At 40.2% G+C, this 22,586-nt stretch overlaps 1 protein-coding gene across 3 annotated transcripts in view; it reads right to left on the bottom strand.

Moving 5' to 3' along the window:
* Positions 1-22,586, bottom strand: part of TMEM132D (transmembrane protein 132D) — a 277,467-nt gene that overhangs the window by 74,197 nt on the left and 180,684 nt on the right. For all 3 annotated transcript variants that reach the window (XM_062631603.1, XM_062631602.1, XM_062631604.1), the window contains one exon: positions 18,689-18,872. In XM_062631603.1, coding sequence (XP_062487587.1) covers positions 18,689-18,872 — 184 coding nt within the window. The remainder of the gene's footprint in view (positions 1-18,688; positions 18,873-22,586) is intronic.

Raw genomic sequence — 22,586 nt, 5'->3', positions numbered from 1 at the left:
CCTCTGGTGAGCAGTTAAAGCCAGAGCTACCAAGATATCACTCATATATATATATGACTTTCTTTTTATTCCCTTTTCTACTCTCTGGCCCTCTCTGGATACACCTGTATGAAACTCACAGGTGACTGTATGCCTTCTCCCTTTGCTGTATCCTTTGCATCTCTCAGTGTCCCTGGATGCAAATGCATTCCTTTCCTTGGCCATTCTCTTTCCTCCTTTACTTGGGACTCAAGCAAACTTTCCTCAAACCAAGACTGGATCACAATATTTGTGCTTTGCAGACATATTGAGAGAAATAATAAGCACTACTATTTCTCCTGGTTTTGTCTAAGAAATAGTAATAAAATTGCAACAAGCATAGACAAACTTCTGAAGCTGAATTCATGTTTTCATATGGAATGCCACTGGCAAGAAACAATATAAATAACACTCCCAGGAGAAGAAAAATACACCTTCAATCTCTTAAAATAATTTTCTTCTCCCATCAAACACATTCAGCCTCTACTAATTATATAGCTACCATTTTCTTGCACACTAGAAACTGCATTTTTACCCAGTTACTGAGTTTTACAGATAAAGGCAATGGAAAAGCTGTGGTCATTACCTCTCAATTCAGATGTCTTTAACAACAGTTTTCATCAGATTCAGTGATGCTCACCGGAGATACGGTTACAAAAATCAAGCTATACAATCCTCTTAAAGTGCTAAAGAATAGACCACTTCTGTTAGGGAAATAAAAGCCACATATATTTGTAATTTCCATGTTCCACATTAAATGCCATGATTCTTAAGTGCTTTTTCTGGTCCTGCTTCTTACCTTGAAAATCTGAATCCGGCAAAATCTAACTATACAAATATATACCTCTTAAACAGAGTAAAGCAGAACAAAATACTGCGGTTGAAAGGGACCTACAACAATCATCTATTCCAAATAAAACATTCCTTATTGAGAGCTATAAAGAAGTTCTGCAGAATATATAATATGGCTTCTTAATGTACTTTTTAGGAAGCCAAGTAACTTTTCCATAGTGAGTCAGCGGAAGATGGAGGGAATTTGCCATCCCTTTAGAATAACCTGTTTTCCCAGCAACAGAGGCTTTTGATCACTACACCCATATGTGAGTCAGGCACATCTGAAAGCAGAAAATTCACACCTGAAGAAATGAAGGAATGGAATGATCTGTTGAGGGTGTGGCACCTGTGAGGATTTGGTGATGTGAGAGAGGACTGACTGATCTAGGCTGAGCTGAAATGGGGGTCCTGTGGCCATGGGTGTGAGGGGAATCCCCAGGTAACACCAGTTAGACATGTTACTACCCCCAAGGTCTTAACAGACAGTCCCATTTGGCTCTTCTGCAGAGTAAAGAGTACCAAGAAATTAAAAGAATAAAGCAACACAGAAGAAGGTGAGCCCGCTTTCCCAGGTTTGGGCAGTTCCTGGAAGACTGTTTATTAACCACCTATAGTTGTACAAGCACAGGCACATCCTTCCTGGGGCTGGTTGGTGCAGAAAGGCAACAAATAGCTTGCAGCTCTGCAGAGGCACAAGGGGCAGTTCAGGGGAGTACTAAACACTGCCGGTTCCAATTAATTTCTTCAGTGCCGATGACTGACAAATGGAAAAGTATTTCTGATTAAAGATCACCTGATTATCTTTTTGTATCTGTCTACACCCATATCTAGGGCAGAAGCAGGGCATTATCTTCTTCACATAAACACGAAATGGGAACTATTCCGACTTCAGTATAAGCGAGACAAAAAGCAAGCTGATAGTTCACTTACAGATATGTTCATGTGGAAGAACAAGTCAATAGGCCTGTGGCTCACCGCTCTTATACTGATACCTTCATTAATAAACTCATTTTCATTTCTTTCCAGTGAATTCTGAAAATCAATCCTTTAATGCCTCGTGAACAGCTTAGAGGAGGGCAGCTGCAAGTAATTTGTGCAGCCATAAAGAACTGTAGTCACATAGTAGTACAGCTCCCGTGGATCTCTTCTTACATAAATAATTACATTTGCTCAATGGTAGGGGGTTTTCCAACAATATGAACCATTTATGCAAGCACAGTGTGAAATGTTCACTTTGGCTTTCTCTCCTGAGTTCCAATCAAAAGGCAGAAACCTTATGTAGAAAGAGAATCAGACATACCTAAAAAGAAGCAACAAAACAAAAGCTGCTCTTTGGCCATAAAGATATCTACCTTTCTTTAAATAAAGCCAATTGGAGCTTTAACTTACATTATGTTTAATAGAGTATTTAAGTTAACATACAGTTACATACATTAACATAGAGTTTTCTTCTTTCACAGGTTTGAAAGGTGCAGTGACAAGGTGAAGTGCTTGCATTAGGTACAGCTGGAGTAACACTTGTTTTCCACAGCAGTTTCTCTTAAGTTGACATTTGAAGTTATTTGTCAAATGCCTCAAGTAAAACATGAAACTGTAGACGAAACCAAAGCTACTGGTTTGAAATCTTCCATGCACTTAGAAAGCCACTGTCAGAGGAGGAATTAAAACTACCTCCTTCTGAGTCTATACCTAATGTTATCAAGATGTGCTTCCGTACCAATGCTTTTCCCTTCCATTAACTAACTGGTCTTGCCTAAAACCTGTGACAACCAGAAGTTTCAGGTAGTTTCTCAATGATAATGTGCTGCTTTTTTTACACTATCAAATCCATGTCACCTGTTATTTGAGTTTTCTATGTCACAGTTGTGACTGCATATAAATATCCTGGCTATTTTAAGGATAAATCTGTTGCTACTTTCTCTAAAACTGTGCAGTACCAGGGTTATGAAGGACAGACCCATACAACACTCTTCTGCCAGATATGCTGCTCAACAGTATGAAAAGTAGCAAGAAGATCCTAGTGCAGCTCTACCAGAAGAAACCATGGCTGTGTTTATGCATTTTTTTAATGGAGCATTTACTTACCTATAGACATAAACAAATAGCCTGTGAATCTACAAATATTTTGCCACAATGTAATATTGGCCTACTAACAGTTGGCATGTTCTTAAGTCTTTATATAGAAGATTCATGTTTACTGCTTTCAGACATCATCAACATGAATTTTTACAATTAAGATCTGCCCAACAAAGCCCTCACTGGAAACAGAACAAAACCTTGATCATAAACTCACTGAAGTTTTAAGTGCCTCCACACCAGACACTCCAGAAAGTAACAAGAAATTCTGTAAATCCAAACAGGTTATAAACAGAAAATGAGCACAGGATCAGAGCATCACCACCTCCATGTACACTGAAGACAGCAAGGTGGGTGACCTTGCTCTTCACAGTACTGGATCTAGCCCAGCTCACAAAGGCGCAAGGGCACTTCTTGGCCAGCCAGATGCTGCAGCAGTGCTAATTGTCCAGCTGTTTACACATGCATGCAGGACCATTCTGCGCAGCAATCATATGAAGGGGTGGTTTGCTGGCAATACAAAAGCAGAAAAAACCTGGCTATCAGGCAGAACAATGCCCAGAGGGAATTTATTACACCGATGAAATCAGGTCAGCTCTCAAGGTCCCTGGAAAAGTGCTGGCTTCTGTTTTGTTCAGACTCTGCTTGCAACAGGACTGGAAAAGGTGATAGAGCTCCAGACAGAAACCTCAATGCCCATGATAAATGGCCAATGCAAGAAAAATAATTTCGATTCTCCCATTACTCTAGTTCCTCTGCAGATTACATTCTTCACTGATGTCCCTGTGCAATTTTATCAGGAGAAACAGGAAAGCATATCCTCTTACCTTAATCTTTGAAGTCTTGTGGACTATGACAATCCCTAAGAGGCATGTACAAGGCAGTAAAAGCTGCCTCCGCAATCTCCTAAAAGATCCCTGATGATGCTTCCTCCTATTTTGTTAATCTGGATTATTGAATGTATCAAAGTGAAAGGAAGATTTTGTGCAGGGGTTTCCCAATCTTTTCCAGTTATGAGCCTAGTTCTTTATGACTTACAGTCCAAAACATTGAAAAAACCTCATTTTCTAGAGGGCTTAACCTATTCTTGGCTGCTAGGATGCCAGCAACTGGCATCTCAGTCTGCTCTGTAGAACCACTGCTTTCCTCTGCCTACGGTCATTTGGCTGTGCTTATCCTGGAAGAAGAATCACTTCTTCCAGCTGCAAACCCTCTCTCTTTTTGTATTGTACTGCACTTTTAAATAGAAATGTCACAAAACCAGGCTAACTTGGCAGATCTCCCTTGTAGAATGAAAACGGTAAAATTCATGTCTGACAACTCATCACGTTATGTTTTCCTTTCATAGTACAGATACTAGCAGACAACAGAGAAGAGCCTTGCGTTGGACCAGCATAAGGGCAACCAAAGCAACCTGAGTACATGGGTTTTTCAAAAGCAAAACAAATGAAAAAGGTCAGACTGGATTCTGCCACATTTCCATGGCAGACAAAGAGAAAAAGCCAGATCTATTTTCAAGGATGGAAGGTTCTGGCTTTTTGTTTTTTCCCTGCATATAAGTTAATTTCTCAGAATCCCAGGGACATGTTCTGCGCACCAGGGCTCAATCACAGGGCCCTAAATTACATCTTCAATCCCCCATGGAAAAACTGAGGAGGCAAACAACCTCCATTACTTGAGCTTGCTCATATATTGTTCTTAGCATTATATTGCAACCCAGCATATCCAACTGAAATCAGAGCCATGCTGTTATGCACACTATATATACATAATGTATTTAAAGCAGTTGCTGCCTCAGAAAGCATACTACTTAATAAGGCTGTGGAGACACACAGAAAGGAAAACAAACAAGGAAAGGCAACACCTTCAAACTCACAGAATAGTCCACCTATTTTCTGGCTAAATACCAAATACACTTTCTCATTCTTTATGTATGTCTTCCCAGTTTAATGCGGAAAAGTTACATTAGAAAGTAAGATAACTGCAACTGTACTTTTTCTTTCTATTGAAAACCTTCCACTCATTCTAGAGAAGCCAGAAGAACACAGACTGGGGCTGGGACAGCAAGCTGAGAATTGCTTCAGAAAGCAAAGTTTTAAAGAAAAATAAAGTTTTTCAGAATAAAGAATGAATAAATCATTTAACAGACTACAGAACAAAATGTGCCTCTAAACTACAACGTTTGACACTAGCTCTTACTGCATCTGCTCAATCAAGTCCCCAAAGTAGGAGAGCATTGGCTTTCTTGGATGCCAGCTACAATACAGATCTATTCTTTTCTGGTTTTGTTTATGACAAAATTAGATACATACTTTTACATATTTTTACATATGTTCATTTTTTTCTCTCTGTTTTAAATGTTGAAATGCTTTGTTTTTCCCGTCATATCTACGCTTTTTACTTTTTATAATGGTTCTTGTTATCACCACATCAGCAAAGAGCTATATACATATATTAGCTTGTACCCAGTTATGACAAGGAAACTTAACTCTGTTTTCTGACATCTTTTTAAGATCAAAGAGAAAATACATACCTGAAAACAACACACCTTTATTCCACTGAAACGGGCAGAATTATTTTTAAATTCAAGGGTAATTTGCCTCACAAATATTACAAGCAGAATTTGGGATTTTTTTGTATGAATGACAATGAAAAGACTTATCACTGTGGTGTACTGCTGTTCTTTGTGAAGCTGCACTACTCTTCTAGATATTTTAACACTTATTGTTTTTTACTCTTGGGTTGAACATTTGAAAGTCCTGCAATCTATTTTCAAATTGTCAGGACTGATTCTCATGCAAGGTATGGAGTGGCTTACTTACTTACTTTGTTTGGAGCTGAGGGGTTTAGGAAATAGAAGTTTAGCAGTGCAGAAAAAAGTCACTTTGAACTGCAACTACTGTATCTCCAGGGTAGTAATTTTGCAAAATCCCACTCCAGGGTAGCAATTCTGCTATTTTATGATAGAGCTACTAGTAAGTGGTATGAAAAAAAGAACCAGATTTTTAATTTCACATTTACATTTCTTATATGCCTACAGTTTAGTCTCTTTAAATGTCAAGCTTTTTTAAATGAAAGTTTTTCACATTTTGATGTTGTTGGTTTTTTTGTATTCTTCCCACAATTAGGAATGACATCAGTGATTATAAAACAACATCAGGTACTCTGAAATCTCAGCTACACAGATTTCCTGTTTTACTTTTTCCCCTCATCCCTTCTCTGACGGTCACAATAAAAATGAAACAAACGTCCTCTTACAAATTTATTTCTCTACATTCAGTAAACATTAAATTCTGAGATCTTCATTCTGGGTGATTTGGGTCCATGTCATCTATCTTTAGGTAAGTCTCTACTGTTCTTCTTCCACACTGAAAAGGACCACTCTTGTGGATGCCATGCGTTCGTACTGTTCCTCCCGACAACCCTTAGTAACACGTAAAAATACACCTCTGCACAGCCCACAGTTTAAATTTCTCTTTAGACACAGTATAAGGTGCCTTATACCAGGAAGAGCCTTGGGAGGTACGATGAATGACTCAGACATCCATCTGAATCACAGCTGTCTGCTTTGCTTTATTCTTTCCTGTCTAAACAAAATTATTTCCCCCTCAGAGCCCCTCCTTTGCTGTTTGCTGTCCCACACAGAAAGCCATCCCAACAGCCAATGTGAAAGAAAGGAGGCAAAGGAGCTATAAGACTGAAGCTTATACAAATGCTTTCAGGTTCAGAAACATCCTGCACATAAATCCAGACTGTCAAATTTGTTTTGCACTGCCCCAAAATCTCCACCAAGGCAACAGCTCCATTCCCTGTTCTTGGAGAGGACTGGTCCCAATCCCTGCTCTTGGAGAGGACTGGCCAGAACCAAGTGCTTTTCCACCCTGTTCAGCTGTCCATGCCCTACTGATGTAAGACAAAGGATCAAGCTTCCCTTCAGACCTTCTAGGCTATTTGCTAGCATTTGTTCCTGAAGCTGTCAGTTCAGCAGCCATGCTGCCTGAAGTGGCCTCTGCCTATGATTTTTAAGCTGTTCTTTTGATTGTGCCACTGTTCCTTTTGTATGCACAGGTGATGAAGCAAACTGCAGAACTGAGCTGGGTTCAGAATGACCCAAAGCCACCCAGAATGGTTATTTTTAGCCAAGCTCAGGTCCTCAGCCCAGCTCTGCAGCAGCTGCACAGGCGCTTGTACCAACCCAGCCGGGAGTGTTGGTGGGGAGGGGTAAGTGTTGCTTGACTTAGCAATGCTGAAGAAAAGCATCATCCTCATCTGACCAGGAACCTGTCCTCTGCTGTCTGCCTCCAATGAACCAGCAGCTTTCAGGTCAAATGGGTAACGAATCCCTCGTAAAGTGAGGCAAAGTCACACACAGAGCTGGTGGTCATTTCTTCTGATACCTGGCCCAGTGTTTAATTCACTGTCCCTCATCCTCTTTCTGGCATCCTGCCTCTGAGTTCATCTCACATAGAAAAAGGAATTCTCACTACCACTGGCTGGCAATTAAAGGAAGGATGGAAAAGTCAGAGAATAATTCTCTTAATTGACTATTTTTCTTACTACTTGTAATCTAGAGGAAATCTAATTAATTCTACATGAAGAATGACTATTCTGCAGCGAAGTGTAATTCCTGATCTCTGGGGCTTCAGCTTACCAGTTGTCAAATTATCCAATTACACACTTGTTAAAATCCATTTTGGGGAGATTTTCATGGCTCATAAATAAATAATTTCAAAAGCTTTAATCCTCAAAAGAAAAAAAAAAGAAAGAAAAAAGGGAAGCTCCTGACCCCCAAATGGTACCTCAGAATCAAAAAACTCATCTAAAAATAATGGCAAGAAGCTGAGAAGAGTGATCCGCACCTGGTTTGCAGCACCGCAGTGGTGATGATCTATTTCAGTAGGAAGAAATTTGCTGCTTCTTTTTCAGCTATGCTTTATTCAAATAACTAATCTGAAGGGAACCAATTAAGGCAGCATCCCTTTCATTGTGCCAAAAGGGAAAAATCTTTTCATAACCACATCAATTAAGAGGTGGGAAGCCAAGGGAGGCAGTAGCTCAAGCCAAGGGTATTGACGTACTTGAAGCAAGGCCAGCATGGAGCCACCAACCTGGTTGGGGGCTGGAGCACAGAATGTTCACAAACAGTGAGATGGAGAGAGCTGGGCCTTAGGAAGAGAAGGCAAATGGGAGGTCTTACTGCTTTCTACAGCTACCCCATCAGAGGATACACAGAAGATGAAGCCAACCTGTCCTCAGGCCTGTATGGCAATAGGATGGGAGGCACAAGACACAAGTTAGGACATGGCAAATTCCATTTAGATGCATAGAAAAAAAACAAATAACCATGAGGCTGAATCCAATACTGCAACAGTTTTCCAGAGAGACTGTGGGCTCTCCATCTTCGGAAGCATTCAAGACTGAAGTAGACACAGCCCAGAGCCACAGGCTCTTTGAGCACAGCATGGGACTAGCTGGAGCTCTCTTCAATCTTGGCTGCTCTGTGACTTAACAACTCTTACAGATTCCCTGATTGAAGAGGGAAGGACACACAACACTTCCATCAGTATATGTTTGAAGGAATATTCTTAAATCAGTGTAAACTCTGGATCCTGATGCGACCAAAATTGCCAAATCAGAGCACAGAGGAAGACTCTCTGTGGTCTTTTGTATGCCAGTGAAAACAATTTAGCAGTCAGAATTAAAGATTGTTTCGCAATATTTACTTCTGTGCTGTATGGCAGCATTGTGTTACAAAATCCTGCGAGTGAAACTTGACATGAAACAACAGAGGAACAGAAGGCAGTAATCCGTTTTCTATAAACCCAGTCTCACTGGATTTCAATACAAGTAAGCAAACACCATCCCTGATTTTTGTATTTCAGCAAAAAAAAACTTTTGCAATGTGTTTACAATTGAGTCTGATTAACTGAAAGATATAAAGGTATTGGAAAAATAATCCAAATTAGGTGGTGCAATAACTGTAGTGATTACTGGTGCTTCTGGGCATCAATGTGAGACATCATGACTTTAAAGGCATTCAAAGCACTTGCCAACTGAGGACAAGGTCCTTTTGAGCTGGCTGAAACTGGCTGCACAAAAATCATCAAATTATCAATTATTTATGGGACCTTTATTCTGAAAACTCAATTCACCAGCAATTTTTTCTGTTTTAAACCCGTAACGTTTTTAGTACCTGTGGCTTTACAGCAGTGTGAAAACAGGCCAGCATTTCTAAATCTTGTGTCCACTGAGGCACGTACAAGTTCTAAGTGAAAGCTTGCTCTAAGTTCAGATCTGCCATGCTTCCCTGAGTCTTCTACATTTCATACATCATGTAGCTTCAGAGCAACACAGAAAGAGTGTCAGGGCTGAAGGATTGGGCTTGTTTCAACCCAGTTCAACTGCATGTGTCTAATCAAGAAAAACATATGTAACGCACACTTAAGGAAGAACAGCAGCTGTTATGCAAAGCCATTTTTCTTAGGCTTTAATGCATAAGAAAAATATCCTTGTGTTTGTTCCTGCCTCCCTAGGGAACCCAATTTTCAATGCTCCACAGTAAATTGTGTGGCTGCAGCAGCTTTGCCAGCAGCCAGTCCAAACCTTCATTATTCACTGCCCCACTCAGACAAAAACTGGGTGACTGTTGCTTTCTGTTATTACAGGTGATTGTGGCATTAGTCAGCCAGCAACTGCAGCTCCAGATACAACAACGTTTCTATCCTTTTGTCTTCAACAACATCATCAAGATCTTTTTCCATAAGCCTCTAGTAACCTATGGCAGAACAAGAATTGGATTAAACTGGAAGATCTGCTTGATGGTTTTCACTGCTTGGGAATTTAAGTAGCAAAATGTCTGCATTGATGTTGCAATGAACAGAGTTACCGTTTCACTGCATGCTTCACAGGTCAACAATTGTAAAGGGAAAGAGCTATTGCTTGTTGTTTCAAATGTTAAGAACCCCAGGGTTGTCATTAATTCTGGAAGGAAAAATCCAAAGAATATGGCATTTTCTGGATTCTAGAGATTGCCAAGTCTTGTATTATTTTCTCATTTCATTCCCTGTATACAAAACAAAATGCTATGTGCTAGTGACTCACGAATCTGTCAGTTTGGTAGTAGTTACACAACAAAGCCTGCCAGAGTAAGGCCAATGTTTAGCATAACAGTGATAATAGCTGAAGACCAAACCAAGCCTCTTTTAACAGTCAATTCTAATTGGAAAATAAATGAACCCTACACATTAGCTCTGTACAATTGAGTATATTCACTTGTGGAACCCACTCATGTAGGAGTATCAGAACGGTCACACCTGATGGGACTACTCAGCTGCCTGGTCCATCATTTGGGTACAGACAGATGCCAAAGTCTCATGCTCTGAAAAAGCATAAATATTTGACATCTACACATGGGAAAGTAGTTTCAGATACCCGTGATTCAATTAGTTTCTGAACCATAACTGATTATGTGTTTACTGCATGAAACATTTTCTTCTATTAGCTGCACAGGCTCATCACAGTTACTAGAATGTGAAATAGAATCTGACTCATGCACTGCATAAAGGCTGATTAATGAGCTTCAGAATACAAAGTCCATGCTGTTGAAGTTGCCTGAACCACACAGAACCAATCCAATAGTTTGGGTCCAGGCACAGCTGTGAGATCAGCAGTCAGTAAGACTGGTACAGCAACAGTTCAGAATTAGCCTAGGGTCAATAATGACCCAGGAACAAGAAGAAACAGAGTACTACTAAACTTTGCCAATAGCTTCAGTTTGGGTGGCATGGTCAACACCAAAGTTTGAACTTAAATAAGCAGCACCAGATAAACCCAAGGATTCAGGAAGAAAAAAAAAAAAAGGAATGAAATGCAGCCCCACACAGTGCAAAGTTTAATCATGGGGACCAACAGCAAGAATTTCAGACAACAGGTAAGATGTATTCAACCTGAAACAACAGAGCAAAAGAAAGATCTGTATGTAATATTCAGTCACTGGATGAATGTATGCCACTGTTAAAACAAACCCCGACCAACCAATCAAAAACCCCCAACAACCAGAGCCAAAACCATGCATAATATCATTTCATATGGAGAAAAACAATATATGTCCAGACAGCAATGGTAAGGGGACATTATCTGGTATCCTGTAGTCATCTTGGCTACCTATTTTCAAGAAAGATGAATTAAAATCAGATCTGGTAGTGCCAAGAGATCACAGAATCACAGAATACCAGGCTGGAAGGGACCTCAAGGATTATCCAGTCCAACCTTTCTTAGCAGAAGCACAGTCCAGACAAGATGGCCCAGCACCCTGTCCAGCTGGACTAGAAATGTTCAAGAAACTGTAAGGCCTTCTATGATAAATTGTATGACAAGAAATTGTAAGACCTTGATCTACCTGATTTTAGGAAGCAATAGGATATACTTGTGAAAAGAAACTAGTTGCTTGCAATACCACAGAAATCCAAAGGTTTCTCTCTTTCCCATAAGCAGATTTCATCTGTGATTCACTAATCATTTTGATTTAAAAGGTCCCTCTTCAGAAATGGGTAACATTTTAATTAAATATTTGAAAACTTGCCGAATTATTGTAACTGCAATTTAAAAGCTATGAATTAGGAAGGTAAAAGCTTTTAACTACTCTCTAGACATCTTTTCCTTTTTCATAAAGCTGACTGTCAGTGAAGTGTTTAGCAATATTCCCTCGTTAAAGTTGAGTAGTGCAGCTGATTCTGGCTGATGTGATCCAGCATGTCTCAGCTGCCAGGCAGAACACAGGCCAGTGACAGCCAAAAGCAGATCCTCCCTGTAATCAATTTGTTCATCTATACTACACACACGGATGGAGATTCACACTTCAGCTCTCCCACAGAAAAGCATTAATTTAATCCAAAAGCATTCTAATCGTCAGCTTAGATGTTAAATTGCAGAGAGAAGGCTGCAACAGCCTCCAATACTCCATTCCACAGCCCCAGCATGGATCCCCACTGTATTCCTGAGCAGCTCCCAATAGAAAACAGCAGCACTCTGACAACCTGAGAGGTAGCAAAGCACTGGAGCAGAAGAAAGGGCTTAAGGAAAAGGCAGGGAAAGCCATGATGTCTTTAGAGCTATGTGCGGGTGTAAACTTCAACAGTGACAGCACTTCCACAGCTAGGTCTGCATTCCCAGACCATGATCCACCCATTCCACCCACTGTAATGGGAAAAAGAGCCAAACTGAAACCTTGGTCTCGGAGAAGGCAGTCTGTGGACTTCAGGAGGAACTTGAGTGCACTGCCCATCCCCATCTCTTCTTCTGTAGGAAGGGACTAGTATTTTCTTTCTGTTTTTTATCATTAGTCTGCTCTGGCTTCTAAGTTTTTCAGGGTAAGGTTATAATTAAATGCAGCACTGAGCACCCTGGTTGCTAACTCTGAGCTGTCTATCCAGTCTCCAACAGAACATAAATAGCACTAGCTAAACAATTAATGTTTCAGATACATGTATTTTTAAGGGCATTAATACCCTCAGCATTTTTAAAATCCAGCAATGACTGGCACTGCCATGACAGCTGATTCCTGTAATTATTAGAAATAATTTTGATACAGAAAAGCTTCCTATATAATAGATAGACTCTTTGCTGCAGCAATTGATTTTATTTATTTATCTGATCTATTTATCCAGCTTCTTACACTGATGGTATGTAGAACAGTTTACTTTCTGTCAACATTTTCATTACACTTTTATGAAGAACATCAGGAGCAAGTTGAAACAATAAATTATCTAAAAGGTATAATGTTAAACTGGTGTTCAGGTTTGGGATATTTATAAATATTATTTAATATGACTGCCATAAATACAACTTCTCACCAACCAAAACAGCTCTAATGGCTCTGAGGACAAGATCATCTCCCATCTGCAATGGGAGAACTGCTTTACAGGCCATGTTGCTTTGGTAACTTTGCTAGGATGTACCAAAACAGAGCTTCTAACAAAATATCATCTTAAACATGAAGTTTCCTATATGCTTAGCAATATAAAATATTTCTCTTCAACAAATAAAGACATTTCTTTTTTACAGCTAGTTTATTAACCTGACCTTGTAAAATAAACGCTCCACATGTGTTTTGTACAATAGCAGCTACGGAGACAAAAACACTGCAAAAATGATCATGCTGGTTTAGAATGTTTTTTAGCTCCACTGCTACCAGTGACCCTTTCCTGGGGGGTACTAACCTTGTAAGTCACCTGAGATGAAGGATAACGTGATCTTTCTTTCTAACAGCTCACCTGAGTTTGTTTAAATGACCTTCACTTGCAGCTTGAAAAAAGGTCAATTTGCTCTTCACCAAAGCAGCTTTTCTCTGCAAGAACCCTCCTGAGTACTTCTGAGAGCAAGGACAGCTCAACAAGTTGGGACTCACTGGTAGGGTCAAATGAGTAGGAGTAATTCTTTGCCTTCACTACAACATGTTTGTTGCAAAGTAATGAGCTGGACTTTGGTCACTGACTCTGTTTAAGCCTGTCATAAATCAGGAGTCTCTTCTCAAGAGTTTTCGCCTACATGTGATTTAAATCTGCCTCACACCCTATCTGAGTGTCTTGGAGGCCAATGTTGCACTGCTTGAGGATAATAAATAATGGACCAAAACCAGAGAGATAATGGCAGCTCAGTTGCTGATACAAGTTTGCAATTCACTGTAATTCACATGTTCACTACCTCCTTTGCCTACTAAAACATCACTGGGAGGAATGGAAAGCTGTCTTTGAAGATGTTTCCCCTGCCAAGCAGACTGCAACCTCAACACTGTACCATTAATCAAGTTTCAAATCCCATCTTTTCTTCCTGCCCATTTCATTTCTCCAATGATTTTTTAGTTATTTGTTAGGTTGATGCTGACTAGATTATAAACATATCCAAGGGCTGTCCCACTGTATTCAGTAAGATGGAACAACAGGCTCTCCACAGGTATATGGGCATAAAACTCACCAGGGCCCAAACTGAAGCCAAGTTTGATAAATACTGTAGGGATTCTGTCCTGCTTGGCCCTGGCAAGGTGAGACATGCTAATTCAGCCCTAGTCCTGCCTGCCAGCAAGTCTGAGATTCTCTGGGCAGCAAGACAGCTCAACTACCAACCTCAAAATATCAATACTATGATTAGTATGAGGTAATCCTGGGCTACTCAGCCACTGCTACCACGACTCTGCTGTATTCAAGGATTCCTGCTCTGGAAGGCAAAACTTTTCTGCTGTTTCCCAGTTGCACAGATCATACAAGGCAGTCTATTACATTAAGATCAATTCATCTGACAGGGCTGGGAGTCTCTTGAGAAAGCAATCCAGATGCATAAGCTCTTTATACACAAGGGTGCTCATCATCCAGTTGCCGGGCTTCTGCATCATCTTCATATGTCCTACCACTACCTGAAACATCTGGTCCATGTTGGTACCTTTAAACCTAATAATGCCTTGAATATCAGGGCAACTACATTTGTGTGAGCCAGGCTGACTCTAATATTAACCTGTTGATTCATAAATTTAAAATACAACCTTTAATTTTAAACCTGCAACCTTTTCAAAGAATTTCTGAAGGCACACAGCATCCTGCAGATAGTTTTTTCTGTATTCTAGGAGAAGGGAAGTTAACACAGTGCATTTTCTAGTCAAAGGACTACTTTAATAATGGATTTATCAACATTGGGACCAACATCTCCCCCATGAGATTTGCAAAACAGGTGTTTTGCCCTGATTCCGTATCAGATTATTAACTAAATGGAGGGCACAGACAGAATAGGTTTAAGGCATATACACAGCAAGACAAGTGATTTCCAGATTCAGAGCTGGTTCAGTTAACAACCAGCCAGGTATTTTATTATTCACCATTTTTACTACTATTATTTGCAGAAGAGATTTCAACTGATCCATTTACCAGCATGTCATATCTGCCCTCTGTCTTTCTCAGTAGGAATTATCTTGTATGTGCACAGTTGGCTACAGAGCTTGTCTGTATCTCATCTTCACCTAATCATTAAGGCTCAACAAAAGGTGAACACTGTAATTATGGAAGAGCTGACAGAATGTTTGAAAAGCAACAATAATCAATAGCAGCAAGTGTACAATTTGAGTGATTAAAACTGTGCCATTCATCACCTAACAAAATGAGAGTGAAGTAAAATAGGGAAGAAACACATGAAAGAAGTCAAACAGGAATTGGAAGCTGATTCTTTGGGATGCTAATAAAAATAATTCATATTCTAGAAGATTCAGGCATATTACTCTCACTGACACTCACACTACACTGCAAGTCCTCAACTCAAAAAGCCTCAGCATTTTTGCATGTTCAAGACAGCTAATGAACAAAAGGACCATGTGCCTTTTTAATATCATATTTCAAAAGTCTGAACTCAAGGGGTGATGGTTTTCTGTCTCAAGGGATACCTTGTTCAAGGTGAATGTTAAGAGAATGATGGTTAAAGAGAATTACAACGCATGTTAGTTGACAACAAAGAACACCACAGAAGGCTTCTGCTTCTTCACTGTTTACTTGTGATTACACCCACCCTCCCACCAAAGTACCAGTTTTTCAGTAATTACCATGGAGTAGTCATCTGGCATTCCTTATCCAGAGTTCTCCACCTAGAATAAAGCCCTCTCTGTTTCTATAACCCCTGTACCAATCAAGGAATTATTAAAACCCCTCTTCTCCGGTTCCCCAGCCACACATTACCTGGAGACACAGACCTTGAAGGAAAAAACTGGCAGGGAAATGGGAAGAGTTTTGAAGAAATGCACAAATTACAGTGTGAAACTGTGCTGGTGAAGAACTTTATACCATACAAATATCTGCCTCTTCCATGGGGTTTAGTGGATGGTTTAGTTTCTGTCAACAAGGCAAGACACTGCTGTGTGGCTATAAAAGCCACTGCAAAGCAATCATGGTAAAAGGCTAATCATTTTTTATAACCCTGGATAAACATTTCTGCCTGTATTTCACCAGGCTTAAGGGAAAGGATCATACATTGCAAATATCCAAACAGGAGCTCACAGTTCTTACAATGCTCCCATATTAAATATCTTCTCCCATGCTGTTCCCACTCCCCTATCAAAGGCTGGCTGGGGTCCCATGTACAGCTTACCAAGACAGGTTCTGTTACACTTTACAATTAGAAAAGGTATTATTGAAGTATGAGGAGTATCAGCCTTTATGGTACCCATACAGCCATAAAACACACCCTACAGCCTTTCTCATCAATATCCTTGAGTGCCCCACTGTGACTTGTGTTGCCATTATTGGTGTAGGGCCCTTCAGGGGGCTCAAAAGCTGGAATGTTAATATGCCATAGGGAAAACCAAGAACAGAAGAGAGCACTGAAGAAAGGTAAGGTGAGTGCAGCAAGTGCCCTAATAACTTCAGCAGAAGGCAGGCAATTCCAGAATGTCCTGATGCTGATACATACACTTAAGTCTTTCCACTGCAGTGTTTTGTAACTCATAAAAGGAAAAAAGTTAGCTCTAAATTGGCCAATCTTCTGCTTTGCAATTTACAAATCCATAACAGCTAGTAGAAAAGACTGTGGAAAACAAGGATGGTGCAGAGGTGGTATGTGCTAGTCTATTAAAAAATCAAAGCTCTGCCTAAAGTTAAAGCAGTAAAATTGTTGTTTTGAAAAATTAACCTGTAATTGAAATATTCAACATCATTTCTGTTTGGTGCTTCTAAACATGAAATTACATGTTCTGCTAAGAAGCCTAGGAAAATTGACCCATATTAGCCCCAGAATCAGGGAAATAATATAACACTTTGTTTTCACTGTGGTTCTTCCTAAATGGAAGAGTAGAATTAATTTTTTTTTTAAATTTTTAAATTACAAACTGGCTTTGCTAAGACCCCAGGGAAAGCTGAAGCACCAAGCTAATCTAAGTTAGACATCTTGAAAGGTCTGCACCTGAATCATAATTTCCTAAGCACAAAATGAAGTACGTCAAAGATCTGGAGATTTGTGATACCTCAGAGCTGCTTCCCTGACACTCCAGTTAATGCAAAGAAGGTTAAAACTATTCCCAGTCTGTCAGTAATTAGGGGACCCCTGTCATTTATCTTTGCTTTCTCTCTTACCCATATCCCAAATCTGTTGCCTCCTAAATGCCATATACTAATAACTTTATAGACTTCATGTGACTTTTGAGCACAGAACTTTGAGCTTCTGGAAAATGACCTTCTTTTTTGTATTTAATGGAAATGAAGAGAGTGAGTTGATTTGTAGCAACTGCCCAAGAATCTTTGTTCTTATGAACTCGTTTTTTGCCACTTATACCACTTGGTATACCACTAAAGGAATAATGGACATATATGAGAAGAACTAGCATTTTCTGCAGCGACTGGAACTACTAGAAATGAAATCTTTTATCTTCCCATTAAGGGATGGAACAAGTAAGCCCCCTACATTTCTCATGACGTAAATCAGATCACTTCTACAGCCTTAACCCTCAACACTCCATAACTCAAGTGACTGTGCATTAGGGTCCCATCTGCAGACCTGAAAGCCTCTTCTCTATCAGCAAACCAGCAGAGATGACCCAGCAGGAACTCGCCCATGAAAAGAGTCATGCAAAACAAAGGGATTAGTCACACCACCTGGATTTGTATGATGGCCACCGTACCAGTTGGAAAGAGCTATTTCAACTGTGACATACACCTTGGTAATGAAGCATGAACCATTAGAAACGAAATATTTTTGGTGAAATAATCACTACAGCTGAGTGGTTCTGAAGTCGGTAAATAAAAGTAATAGCCAGCTCTGTGAGTTTGGAAGTGCAAAGAACACCTTCAGCCTTCTACAATGGCACAATTAACAGGCTCTCACTAGGGAAACATCCAGGTTACGTTTTTTTAAATGCTCTGAGACTGATTTCTGTTTTTTCTTTCAGAGTTAAATAATAGTGTGACAATATTTTCTAATAGATTGTCTAAGGATGAAAACGGGGCCCAGCCAGACCTTGGACAAGTACACTTCATCCCTAATGATGAAGAAATGTGAAGGGGAGAGAATCACAGGATCACAGAATCCCAAGGGTTGGAAGGGACCTCAAAAGATCATCTAGTCCAACCCTCCTGCAAGAGCAGGGTAACCTAGAGTACATCACACAGGAACTTGTCCAGGCAGGCCTTGAATATCTCCAATGTAGGAGACTCCACAACCCCCCTGGGCAACCTGTTCCAGTGATCTGTCACTCTCACAGTAAAGAAATTTTTCCTGATGTTCACATAGAAGCTGAAAGAAAATTTCTGTTTGTACTTAGAATTTGAGTATCCAACAGGTGTTTTAGGTAAGAACAAGGCTAAAGGATCAAGCCCTGTAGTTTGCACACTGTGACTTTAGTTCTCACTCTCAAAGGAATACAGAGTCAGAATTAAAAAACTGTGATTCAGGAAGTCCTTAAAAACTAGACCAAATGTAAGAGTACCTGTGATTCAAGTAAGGCATATACCACACTGGACTGCATGTCCAAGATTACCACTTCATTTAACAAGAAGAGAGAGTTCTGAATGCTGGAAATCGCATTTCTGTCTCCAAGTCAAAGACAGCACAACTGTGCCTGCCATGGGAAGCTGTGGTCACTCCTCATGTGGTTTCACTGCTGAATGAAGTCAGCATCTATTTTTCAAGAGGAAACATTCTGTTCCTCCCTCCCCTGTCAGCAGATTATTTGCATCTGTCAGACACTCAAGTTGGAAAGCAGTATTGAAAACTTGCAGAATGTGAGACAATTTCTTACCATAGCCAAAGGGAGAACTCCTACAAGGTCCTTCTGGCTTACGTAGATCTTGGAGATTCCTAGATCAGATGTTGTATCTCCAGGATATTCTACCTGCCATGTGATGAACTGGGTCCCAGGTAGGTCAGTTAGGTCTTCAATTTCAAAGTCAATCTGCATGATTTCAGAGGAAGGACCATCCGCACTGCAAGAAAGAAAGAATAAGAAATGTTCCATTCACATGACTGATAAGGCAGCAATATAATTACTTTTGTATTAATAAAACAGTGGATTAAAGCTCTTCCAAAGAGAAGATTTGGTGGGATGATGGATTTTATAATGAATAAATCATTTGCACTTAAGTTTTCAGGGCATTTTTCACACATTCAAGTGACTTAGTAACACTATGACATGGATAGTGTTCACAGGTGGATAAACAAAAACAAATCAAGGTAAAGCTAAGGCTAAAGCTACAGCCTAAAACTCCTGATTCCAAGGCTTTCCTTTAACAAGCACATTGTATGTTAAAGCAACACATGAGCAAATCTAAAGGGAGTCACTCCTTCAAATGGGAAATCACTGCACTGAAAGCATTTTCTGCTTTTTAAAGAGAGACGCAGAAGAGAGGTCAAAGCTCAGGATGGGGTCCGTGAACCAGGGCAGCAGGCAGCAGAGGACTGGAAAACTTGGCATTAATTTTTGGCTCTACTGCTACCCTGCTGTGAATGTTTGTCTGAAGCTCCTTTTGTCCTTTGCTAAACTAGGAGTTACAGATAATTGAGCCTGTTGCAGGACAGGAGAGTTACAAAACTGGATTATTTAATATTGGCCAATACTGCCAGGATCCTTGAGTAAAAAACATTAGAAAAGAACAAAGAGTTATGAGATGTGATTCCCCAAGATACTCTGGCAACATCAGGGTAACTAATACCTTATCAATGCTACTTTGTCTTTACATGCTGTCCTTCCTAAGGATACATGGTTCACATAAGTGAATATGAGAAAGCAGAAATGTAAAGAGGGAAAATTGGAATGAGGTTTATTGGTACAATTCCTGCAAAGCTTGTTATAAAATCAGCTACTGTACAGAAAGCAACGCAGTGACGTTTCTGCTGTGTATCTTGGCAAGGTGAGCTCCATAGTCTAGTGGCATTTACAGAGAAAAGAAAATACTCAATTTACTGCAAAGCTGTTGAGGAATGCAGAATTTTGTAGCAGTACAGAAATCCAGGGGACACTGAGAATGACAGTGCATTTACCTGTGAAGCACTGAAGGGAACAGATCTTCAGTGTCTGTGTGGAGGGGAAAGAGCAGAATTTCTTTCCGGGGGCTAATACTGATGGGGAGAAAGGACAGCACAGCACTGAAGGGTCACAGGCCACTTGTGTTGGAGAGTGCCACTAGAAGAATTAAGAATTACAGCAACTGATTGAAGAATCCCAGAATGTACTCCAAATCCAGCAGGTTTCCCAGCTGTTGTGGAACAAGAGCTAAAACTGGGCATATCTTTTTATGAAGAGCAGTTATGACAACAGCCCTGGTTTGGGATTCTTTCCAAAATACTCAGAAATTTTTATCATGCTGGCTAAATGCAATGCTTTGTCCAAAGCTACTGCTTGAAGGATTTTAATCCAATCGTCTTTAAGGTTCAGGTTTTAATGGATGCAGTAAGATCTTGCTATCCTGGATGGAATTTCAAAGGAGACTCTGTGTTTCCAAAATGGAACACATTGTGCTCACTTTCTCATTTCTTCATGTCAGAAAGATCAAAAAACCAAAAGAGCACAACTTCTAATCTAGCAGTGAATGCAGTCTTAGCTCACACTGACCTAGGTAGGATCAGAAAGCTGTTTTATGCAGCTGTGACAATTGAAACTCAGTTGCTTTAATTGTACAAGCAGGAATGGGCAATGCAATACCTATAAATAGCTGACAGTGATCCTGGTTTGTACAGTATGCTCTATCACATTTTCTGTGTTGAAAAAACTAACTGAATCTTCATATAATGAACCTTGGGTTTGTGATTCTATTCAGGGTGCCTTTCTTTATTGTTGCATAGTCTACTACTACCAGTCACTGGCTTTGCAGGATTGGTGCTGTCACCAGGAGACTGTGGCAGCAGCAAGGGACTGCTGCACAGGATGGGGCTGCAGGGCAGAATACCATGGAAAAACAAATGGTTGTCAAAAAAGGCAACCAGCTTCATCTCTTCCAAGGATGCTGGTGATTAGGAGAAAAGGCATAAAGTGATTAGGGCACAAGGAAAAAAAGGCGGCAGTGAAAGGCACTGGAAATGGGGAGAGAGGAGCGAAGCACGGTCCTTACGTTCTTGGCACAAATACAGTAACCCTGAAAGAATGGAAATATTTCTTAATTTCTCCTTCAAAGCAGGTATTTTCATGTAGCATTTCTTGAAGCAAGAAAACCCGACACTTTGCTACAAATGTGTTCTTGACAGAAATTATTTGAACTACTTCTTAGAAATACCAAATACCTCCAAATGACAAGATTACAAAGTACCTCAAAACCCAGTAATAATCTTACTGTTTTTACTAAAGATGTATTAAAAACTTCTGAAAGCATTGCATGACCTATTACCAGACCCAGGCTGTCAGCACCAGGTTAGGAACTTTTGTGTAATTAGTTTAGTCATCACTTACTATGATGATCCTTCCATGTGCAAGTCCTATGAAACTATCCCCAATTTACAGCCTTCCTAAGTAGTATTTAGCAGTTGAAGTATTTCAACAGAGAAGTTAAGTGTGAAAGTTACCCTTCAGAAAACAGTTTAAAAATGTAAATGGAGAAACTCGGACACCGAGTATTCATTACTGGAGTTCAGTCACAAACAATATTTGTGCCTCTTATTCCAAAGTCAAGGCTAATGGTGCAACAGGAATATTTCTATCGGGTCGCCAGCCACTGATACTTGAAATGATGCACTGCCTAGTCCTCCTCAAGGTAGGCATATGCTTTATGCTCACTGTAATGCAACAGCATGTCCCCATTACCATTTTGCTAATGGTAAAACTATGTTTGCTATTCTGAACACCGCAACAGTGTCACTTACAAAATGGGAGGCTTCATGATTAGAACGTGTAGGATGGACAAACTCACAGGTTCACAACAAGCTGAGCTGAACAGTGGTCAAAGCAAAATGATTTTTGTTACTAATTTAAAGTCAAATCCTTCACACAGAGCTTTGCTGTTCGTAAACTGTAGCGGAATTCACTGCGGTGCCAATAAACTCTCCTTGTGAACACAGCCCTGCTGAGCTGTGTACACACATTTTTAACGGGTTTCAGCCCAACCTGAAGACAGGGAAGACAGAAAACAAGGAAAACTTCATTGGAACAGAGTAGCCCAGCCTTTCCTCCTGTCAGCCAGGACAGCGCAGCCATGTTCCTACTGTATTTCTTAATCTGCTTTTTATTTCTTGTCTAACAAAAGATCAAGCAGCTTTGACAAATTAAGAACAATGGGAAACTCTCTCTTTTCCCTAGGGGAGTGTTTCCGGCCTCCCAGAGCCACTCTGCACTGGGTTCTTCTGACACAGCCCTGACTGAGGCAAATGATTTTGGTTTCCAATTTCTCTTCTGCCCTTTCAGCCCAGGAGTCCCTCCAAATGCAAGAGGCTGGTAGCGAAGCCCTTGGCCAACTGCTAACACCTCTGCCAGTGGTGAGAAACCTTCTAGAGAAAGAACCAGCCACTCTCTGGGTCTCTACGGATGCTGTGCCCTGCAAGACACAGTTTTTGAGAGGAGACCCTGTAAAACCAAGAGAAGCTACTGGATGTTGGCAGTGTTAGTCCATCCAAGTATCCCATTCCTGATTTCACTCACTGTGGTATCGGCTTTGATCTTTATACAATAAGATTCTTTCTGAACCTCCTAAAACGACTGGGCGTGTAATGTTTCT

Source organism: Pezoporus occidentalis, unplaced genomic scaffold, assembly GCF_034315485.1.
Source record: "Pezoporus occidentalis ecotype Australia unplaced genomic scaffold, CSIRO_AGI_Poc_V1 ctg37, whole genome shotgun sequence".
NCBI lineage: Eukaryota > Metazoa > Chordata > Aves > Psittaciformes > Psittacidae > Pezoporus > Pezoporus occidentalis.
The sequence above is the reverse complement of the archived record's forward strand: the minus strand, read 5'-3'. Positions and strand labels throughout refer to the sequence as shown.